At 39.7% G+C, this 9788-nt stretch overlaps 1 protein-coding gene across 1 annotated transcript; it reads left to right on the plus strand.

The window, feature by feature from the left end:
• The first annotated feature begins 810 nt into the window (after positions 1 to 810).
• BDKRB1 (bradykinin receptor B1) lies at positions 811 to 3001 on the plus strand. Its single transcript, XM_009504093.2, has one exon. It carries the CDS (start codon positions 1165 to 1167, stop codon positions 2248 to 2250), a length of 1086 nt encoding a protein of 361 aa, XP_009502388.1. The 5' UTR covers positions 811 to 1164; the 3' UTR covers positions 2251 to 3001.
• The last annotated feature ends 6787 nt before the right edge of the window (positions 3002 to 9788 follow it).

Genomic DNA, 9788 nt, shown 5'->3' on the forward strand with positions numbered 1-9788 from the left:
GAGTTAAATAGCTGTAGCAGGAAGCTAACAGCCAGGATGGCTGATTGCAAAATACTGATTTTTTTAAATGCATTGTTTTATGATTGACATACTCCACTTGGATATGATATTCAGAAACATTGGATGTTGCCACAGGCTCAGTAATGCCTTGCCTACCCTAATGATTTTAAGACTGAATGCCTATAAAAAACAAGATCCAGGCACTATGGTCCTGCATGATAACACCAGGAGAATAAGGTCACCACGGGAAGCGGCTCTGCCAACCCAGTGGAATTTCTTGGGAGAGTAATGTTTTACTCATGCTCTCACTCCTGCGCAATCTCGCATGAGGTTACTAGAGAGAAATAAAGATATTACCAGTGCTATAAGAATCTAAATGCTAAAACCCTAAAGGCTGGGGCTCCCTCTCTCCAGCTGAACTCAGATGAAATTTTTGTACTGGAGAAGAGTGCTGTGAATTTGGAGCTGCAAAAGCCTTTCCTCCAGGCAAGATTTTGAGCATAAGATTTTAGAGAAGTCAACGTTTTATTGTTACAGTTGCTGACATTTGAGGGCAATAAGCTGCCTAACGGTAATTTTGAACCCAAAATTCAGGGTAGGAGGAACTGAGAGGGAAAAAAAGAATGCAAAGTTAAACAAACAAGTGATGCACACAGAGAGAAAGTAGCATTCCCAGTTCTGGGGAAATGGGCATGATCCTGCTAAAGTATTACGTAGCATGGAAAATACGAGTAAAAGAAAGAGCAGGGAAGGGTGCAAAGCTAGCTTTGTGTCACCTGCGTGACTCCCACGACTCTCAGGGAGCTGGAATTCAGCTATCTCTTCTTCTGTGATCAGTCTGGAGGAGACAAACAGAACTACTTACACTAAATTGGCACTTTCCTTCCCCTGTATCACTTTAAACAATGACAGACAGCAAAGAGAGGAAATTTCATAGGATGTAGAGGAAGTTCCATTCTTGCCACTGGGATCGTTTCTCACCATTGCACATACAAACCATGTGCCTATAAAAACCAGTGAGCACTAATAAAGAATTTCCAGCAGTTAAATGTTTGTTACACCACTGACAGGAGACAACCTTTAGAATTTTGTGCCTCTTTTTTGCAGTCCCTTTCTCTCATTTCAAAGAGGTGTCCTGTTCACTTCAGAATTAAAAAAAAAAAAATGACTGAAATGCTTCTACTGAATGTTCCCTCCTCAAACCAGAGTGAAAACAAGAACAATTCAACTATTTGCCCGGACTTGAATGACTGGTGGGAAATTGTGTACGATATAGTACCCAAGTATATTGACACCATCTGCATTATTGGAACTCTTGGAAATGTATTTGTTCTCTTCACTTATTCATTGCACAAGGGCCCCTTGAAGATAGCTGAAATCTACCTTATGAACCTAGCTGTTGCTGATCTTATCTTCCTCGTGTGCCTGCCTTTCTGGGCAGCAAACATCAGGAATGGATTTAACTGGCCATTTGGCAATTTGCTTTGTCGTAGCACCTGTGCATCCATCCGCCTAAATGTGTACACCAGCATCTACTTGCTGGTGGCAGTCAGTGTGGATCGCTATTTGACTTTTGTTCATACCTTGAACCACAGAGGGATACGGAACAAAACTATGGCCAAAAGGATCTGCTTGCTCGCCTGGTTCTTCAGCATCCTTCTCAGCGTCCCAACCTTTATGTTTCGGACTGTGAAACACCTTCCCCTGTGGAACATTTCAGCATGTGCTTTAGACTTCCCCACGACATCGTGGATAACATCTGAAAGGCTGGTGTTCAACATAGTGGGGTTTGCGTTGCCATCTACAGCAATCATCTTCCTTAATTTCTCTACCATTCGCTCCCTGCAAAAACAAGCAAGAGACCGAAGATCACTCAGAACAAAGAGCTGCAAGGAGCACAAAGGCACAAAGGCTACCAGCTTGATCTTCACAGTGATACTGATGTTTCTTTTGTGCTGGACCCCTTACCATTTTTTTGTATTCCTTGATATATTACACCAGATAGAAGTTATCAAAGGCTGCTTCTGGGAGGAACTGCTCAACTTTGGTGAGCAGTTTGGTTATACTCTGGCTACCACGAACAGTTGCATTAACCCTGTGATTTATGTCTTTGTTGGGAAATACTTCAGGCAAAAGGTTTTAGAAGTTTTTTCACAGATTATTCCCTGTGGATTCCCTTTGAGCTGGATGTCATTCAAAGAAAAGTCTTCATATTTCAAAAGGTTTCCACTCAGGAGTAGTTTAACCTAATGGTTCTCAGTTCCACCTTCATTTTGATACTGCAACCTATTTCAAATGGCATTAGAAATGAATAGGAGTTGCACTGATATGGCATTCACAGACTAAGCTAATAATTTATTAAAGTAAATCACTTGACTGTTTATTTGTCCTCAGGTTTGCTTTTCTTTCTCTGTTATCCATCCAAATGCATAACATATGATACCAGAATTTTATACCAAATGATCTAACCTGTCTTATTAAATGTCAGAGACTTGAAAGAAAAACTCTTTGACAGGATATCAGAAGTCTGGTTTCTTTACAGAAAGCCATAAGCTGGCTGAATATTTTACTGCATTGTATCTGTGATGATGACTACTATACCACCAATAACATGATACATAAAATTATAACATATCTTACAGAGCAAATATGAACTTAATCTTCAGCTGATAGCTGCATTTGAGCAATTATAGAACAGCTCCCGTTGTTTTTAATGATATTTTAAATGGTTTGCACTTTCACAGTAACATATGAAAAAAATTGTGTATTTCAAAAATATTCAGTGCACAAATATTGTACAGACAATGTACCACAAAGAAAGTGTACATAAGCTGTAAAGAGAGCAAAACAACCTTGTATCCTTCTCAAAATCTGACTTTTTTTGATCCAGTAAAATGTTACACGATTACTCATCAAGTACATAAAGATTCTTTTTATTTTTTCATCTATGAAAATATCAGTGATGGCCATTGGTACTGTATTATTTTGGAATATCTTTCATCTGAGGCAAATCCTTAGATACAATTTATGTTTTTATGAATCGAAATTAATAAACTGCATTACATCCCACTTTACACCATAGTCTTGTTCTTTCTTATATTTATTTTGTATTTTGTCTCTTCCCCTGTTCCTCTGGGGAAGTGCAAATATATAGTTCTGTGACTATAAATCCTTGCTGCTACCAGAATATAAACTCTGGTGGTGGTAGGTAATAATGACAACATAACAATAATACGACAGACAGAAGATAAGAAGAAGGAATCTTCTTTTCCATCACCGACACAATTGCAGAACAGACTTAAAACAACTGAGATTCGTGTTCCCATAACTATGAAACTATGGGTATGTGCAGACATAGAAGAAGAAGACAGGAGATACCGTGCAGCCTGTTCAGCCAGAAAGTTATTGAGTGCAGAAAGGGGCATGCAAGCGCATCATTTGTATAACAGTTTATTTAATTAGTTATTATAAAGCCTTTTCAGTTTCATATTCACTGTAACAGTGCTGCATTTTCCACAGTTCTTTTTAGTGTCGCCGTTTTGAATAATTAATCTCTTATTTAATTATATAAATCTGCCCATTCAACTTCATTGCAATAAGATTAGTGTTCATTTTTAATGATTCCCCTAAACCTTTTGAATCTGACCAGTGGAAGCCTTAAGAGTTAAAAGTCTATCTTCCTGCAATGATGGTTTAAGAATTGAGGGTAGATTAAGGGATCAGGGGGAGAGGGGGGAAGAATCACTCATAGCTTTATTAGTTTCACTCATTCTGTGACAAGATTTTTGTAAGTGTCAGGGCTAGATATTAGCAGTCACAACAGCATGTGAAGTCTGCTGAGTCATCTGAGATCAAAAACTTAATTCCAGTCTATTGTAAACTGTTGCACGCTACACTTATTTAATACATCCCCAGCTGAATCCTTAATTCAGAAAACTTCCAAGCACAGATACTTTCGGGGGCGGGGGGGAGCTGAAATCGTACAAAAATGTGTATAACCAGAAGTGTCATTTTCCCACTATGCATGGGAACCTTAAAAGGGAAAAATATCTTGCCTGACCAATGCTTGTCCATATTACGCAAGGTACACAGAAAAAGGAAAAAAAACTTATTGAGCACTGTGGCATATTTAGAGTATGACCTAATGGATTGAAAATCAGTCTGAAATCTGAAATTAATGGAAAGCCTCACATTTACTTCCATGGGCAAGTGACAAGGGCTTTCATGAAAGTGTTGCCTCTATTTTACACGTGCACAACTGTCAGAAAAAGCATCTGTATTTTAAATACTGCTTTAAACCACTTAACAGCGTCTTGCAAATCAATGGATTTATTCTCCATTACAAAGGTATGTAAATGAAAGTATTTTCTACCCATGAAGTAAAAACTGATCAGTTTCTCTCATTACTGATTTTGTGTGTGAGCTGTATTAATATAGAAAAACATGAAGAGTAAATGCAATTTACTCCACAGCAAATGCAAAATTCCATATTTAATCAGAAATAATCCACTGCACAGAGCAAGAGACTAACAGCAGTTCATTAAAAAAGGATCCATAGATTGAAAGTTGAACATGACCCAGGAGTGCCATGTTGTTTCTGCCTTGAAGGTGTATATGACAGCAGGTAATGAACCTAAACTGTAGCAAGGGAGGATCAGGATAATCAGTAATAAAACCCTTCTCCTGGTAAAGCTAGTGAGAGGCTGCCTTGGAGAGAATCCAGCACCGCAGCAATGGAAGCCTCCGAGATCACTTTAGACAGCAATTGTTGGGGACGATATGAGTGTAGCTGGTTCTGCCCCAGCGCAGGGGGGATTTTTAATTATGTGCATGCCACCACTGACTCTTTCTCATGTGGTCAATAAACAAAGTTTCTTTGTTTGCATTTTCAGGGCTCTTCACCTATCACCTTTCAATCAATACTGAAATGTCAGCTCTCATAACCAGTCAACCAATACTGCCAGACTCCACTGCCCATGGGTTGTTCTTTTGAATAAGCACCCTTTTTACCTTGTCTCATGTTACTTCTCACTATCTCAATAAACATTGTCAAGTGTTAATCATTTAAAAAATTCTGTGCTGCAATACCAGTCTTTTATAGGCAAGATCCCAGCACCCTAAGAGTTTGCAAGTATAATTTAACTTGTTCTGCTCATCCATTTGCACTGAATTAGTATATTTTATATTTTAATCATAATTTCACTAGGGCAAGGACTATCTTTTAGTTATATGCTCAGGCCATGCTTAATGTCCAGCTTACTCTTATTTTTCAATATGGCCCTGCTAACACTAACGAAATAAAGTGACATTCAGGATTCACTGAAACCCATCTCAGGGAATAATACAGCCTGGATTTTCATCTTCAGTATGAAAACATTTTGACAAACTAGTTTTACAAACTTAACTGTAAAAGTAGGCAGTTCTTGTATCAGGTTCTGCCTTTAACAACAACAACAACAACAACAACAACAACAACAACAACAACAACAAAAGGAAAAAAACCAAGCCAAAACCCATTTCTAGAACAGAAGCTAGAAGAAAAGACATTGATCACTAAAAATAAAGATGGAAGAGTTTTCAGAGATCTATAGCCACTTGGGCTTCTGGCCTGCCAGGAGTCATCCTCCTGGGAAGAGAGCTGTTTAGCATCCCTGTGAAAATCATACCAAATCAAGTGAAAAATTGACTCTTAAATGGAAGAAAGGAGTCTGTACACAGTACAGACATGCTGGAGCTTTCAGCAGGCAGATCCTATTCTCAGAGATACTTAAACCCTCCACAGTTGCCTGTGGTAGGGTTTCACAAGAGACATGGCCACAGAGCAACAGGGCCCACTTCACTGCTTGTGGGTGGCTGTGGGCCAAGGGCAGTGGATGTCAAGGAAGCTGTTTGCTCAAGGTCCTAGTGAGCTTGTTGGTACACTCACAGCAGCAGAAAAGGAACAAGCAGCAAAAGCTGTGCCAGACCACAGGACCAGTATCAGCCTGGGGAAATGGGCCTGTGGCTGGAGGTTAATGGGGAACAGAGAAATACCTGACTGGAGACCGAGAGTCAAGGAACAGAGGAAAAGACTGAGGGGAAAGAAGAAAGCAACTACCAGTGTCTCTGTCAGCCAATTCCCAATTACAGAGTGTGTGGAGGTGCAGGGAGGTCATACTGACCAAAAGAAAGCATTAAGGGAGGAGAGGAGGCAGGGACTGTCTATACCAGGAGACAGCAGGAACCAGTGTGCTTGTGAAGGGGAAACAGCTTTGACAAGGAACTGGGAAAGAGCTGGAACCTGATGGGCAAGGAGTCTAGAACAAAGTGTAAACAAGGGAAGAAGAGGCAGATGGCTCAGGATAGGACTTGGGATATAAAAAATTAAAAGAAATTTGAGTTTACCAAATCAGGCGTTCAAGAGTCAGGAAATGTCTGACCTCAAATCTGTCCTTGGAATCTCAGTGTGGCCTCCTTCAGTGCATGAGTTATAATACAGTTTTATATGACTAAGCTTTGAATTTCCAGCATTGCAACTTAGCCACTTCTGGTTTAGCTTTGTCACTCTGCCTTATGTGAGAGAGAAACACACTTACATAAACAAAACAGGGCCCTCAAGAAACTAAATCATCCTGTGTATTAAATAAAAACAACAGTATTGATAATACACATCCTGCCTTGAATTTTACAGAAAGAAATCTTTGAAACAATATATAATGAAACTGAAAAACTTGCTGCAGTATAGAGACAAATTAATCTAATAATAATATATAACCATAACTGAAAAGATTACAAGAAATTCTAAAATAAGAGCAATTAGGAAGAACATAGTCATCAGCACAAATGTAGGAAGGAACATCCCCCTTTCCTTGTAGCACAGTAGAATGCCTGACAAAAGTGGACACCACCCTTGGGCACTGGAAAGAGGGGGTCAGAACAGCTTCATCACAGAGGAGTAAGGCAGGGCTTTGGGACCATCAGGAAGGCAAGAGGAGGGCAGAACTGGGGATTAAAAAAAATCCTACTCTGTCAGCTCAGGGCACAAGGAGAATAGCTGGAAACACAGATACCCTGGGCTGGACCATGCAAGAGCAACTTTTTTTTTTTTCCTAAAGGAATTTGAAGCTTGAAAGCAAAACAAGCCTATCTGAAGAGCAGGCCAGCTTATCTTAGTTACTCTGGTGTTTTAGCTGTTTTTTTCTTTGAGATTTCAGTAGTTGCTGCTCATTGCTAAGCCTGTTATTTCAACCATGACTGACAGTAAAATCCTGAGTATGTTTCCCAGCCTGGTAGGGCTAGATGAGGGACCTACCCCCTCTTTCCCTAGCCCCAAATGATAGAAAGCCTTTGCTTTGTGACCAGTATGTTTCTCCCTGGTGGGGAATAGCCATGGACCCATGTAGTCACAGGTGTTATGCCCTACTTTAATTCTCTCCAGAACACACTTCATTGCAAATATCCATCACACTGAACAAGAGAAAATGTTAGCAAAGCTCTGCTCCAAAGGACAAGTGAACACCTTCTTTCTTTTTTGTTGCTGTTGCAAAAAAAGAGACAGTCTTGCTGGATGAGTTCATTCTGCAGGTGCTCACAAAGAACCAGGATTTGATCCATTCTTGAGTTTCACCTTGGTTATTAAGCATTGTTTGAAAAGACCCAACTGCCTCTCAGGGTCAATCTACAGGCAGCAATGTGTCATACTACCTCGTGTGAATGGTAAGAGAAAAAAGCCTGCTTTAGCACTCTGCTCCTCAGTTTCTGGCAGAGGAACCTTGCCCACACAACCTACTTTGGCCACATATTTGTTGCCTCAAATACAATAACTCTTTTGTGTCATCAAACAGTGGTCATGGGGGTTATTAAATGACATAACACAGTAAAAAGGGATGAATGAATTCAAAGCTTCCTACTTTTAAAGCATATGTGTGGCTGATTGCAGTGTATTCTACAGGAAAAAACCTTAAGAAACAATTGCTCAAGAAAACCCTCTTCTACCATTTTAATCTTGTGCACTACAGGTTTGTTCCAGCAAAATCTTCACTGCCTGCCAGCAATACTTTCTTTCAGTAGCTGAGGCATATTCTCCATCATCACTGTAATCTACATGCACAGCTGGGAGAGGTTCTTCTCTGGGAAGTAATTCACACACAGAAAAGTTCATATTTGGTTTCATGCTATTTCAACTACTTATGTATTTCAACTCCTGCACAGCAAATCCCCAGTCACACATTAGGAATGAAACCAGCCACCACCATTTCCTATGGGAAGAGACGGAATAAGCTTCACATCCATCACACAAGACTAACTCAACAGACAAACAGCAAGGTACAAATCCTCAAAAAACTATTGAAAAGCTCCCAGTGTCTTTTTGATGTATGGACAAATGTACATGTCAGGTAGCTGTGGAGTGAGACATGCTCATCATTCAGCACTGGGAGGAGGATAAGTAGAAATATTTAAACTGCAGCCTCAAGTACTCCTTATCTGAGTGACAGAACTGTTCTATGAAGAACAAGTTAGAGGCCAAAGCCTCACCTCATGTACATCACAGTAAATTGAAATTAGTGGAGCTATACCTATTTGTACCAGCTAAAGAGCGAGTCCTGAACAGAGGTAGTGACTTTGAGTGCCTATCATCACACCATTTTAAACTCACTATAATTTTTTCAAAGTCAAAAGAATTACATCAGTGTAAATATAGCGTAACACACAAAAGTGTCCATCTTTGGTTTTTTTTTTCCTGCTATGCTTTTTAGCTATAAATTGTCCGACAGAAATCTCTTTCACATGACAAAACTGCTGGTGCGCAATGTAGAAGTTATCGGGGGTGGTGGGAATTTTTCCCTTTGCAGGACAAATCATGAAGAGACAGAACCTGTAATCAGCCTCTAGTGATAAAGACACTCATTAGGCTCAGTTTTGAAAAAGATAGGTAAATTGCAAAAGAAAACCAAGGCTTGGTCTTAAATTTAATAAATGGAAAAGCAGTTAAGACATTTTCAAAAAACAGAAAACCAGGAGAATTTAAAGGTAAGGCTGCCTGTTCTGCGAAACTTTAGTCAGTCTCTCAAGAATCACAAGAAGCACTGATCCCCTGAGTGAGGCCTTTTGCCAACATTGCTTAACTCTTATCTGCTGGTTGTGTGCCAGCTTCCTGGTGGATGCCAGTAATTGCTAAGACAAATCACACACAGCAAGAACATAAAATCTCTCTGATATGGCAAGTGGTAGTCAGACAATGGGTAATGACACATCTGATGGGAATTAACAGCTTACAGATATCTTTATGGTTTAGGCATTATTGCAGATAAATACTAATCTACTGGAATAATCAAAATTATTTGTGAGATATTATGAGGTTTAGCACAGTTTTGTCTCCTGTCTTGCCTCAGACATCTGGATGTGAAGGGCTGGAAAGCACCACTGGCTTGGCTAAATACAGAGTTCTGCAATTGTAAGAAAACTGCTTTGTGTAATGTCATCAAATATATACCCAGGCCAACTTCCTTCTTCCCAGGCTATGGCAGAAAAGGAATACTCTGCTTTGTTTGGCAGCTACTTCAGAGCTGTTAAATAATAACCCATCACTGTCAGGCTATAATGGAAAAGGTTATCATTGCCCTATTAACAGAAGGGGGAATTAATGATGGCAGAAGATTAATGCAACAAACTGAATTGCAGGTATATGGGAACATATGTAGACTGCCATTTGTCAGACGTGTCAAAATCCCTACAGCCAGCCCTGAGGTACTCTTCATTACTTGATAATAAAGGGGAGAGATAAGTAAATTCAAGCTAATGGGAAAACA

Source organism: Phalacrocorax carbo, chromosome 9 (assembly GCF_963921805.1).
Source record: "Phalacrocorax carbo chromosome 9, bPhaCar2.1, whole genome shotgun sequence".
Classification (NCBI taxonomy): Eukaryota; Metazoa; Chordata; class Aves; order Suliformes; family Phalacrocoracidae; genus Phalacrocorax; species Phalacrocorax carbo.

Excerpts from the sequence above, each read along its gene's own strand:
- BDKRB1 (XM_009504093.2), top strand. The coding sequence starts at position 1,165 with ATGACTGAAATGCTTCTACTGAATGTTCCCTCCTCAAACCAGAGTGAA.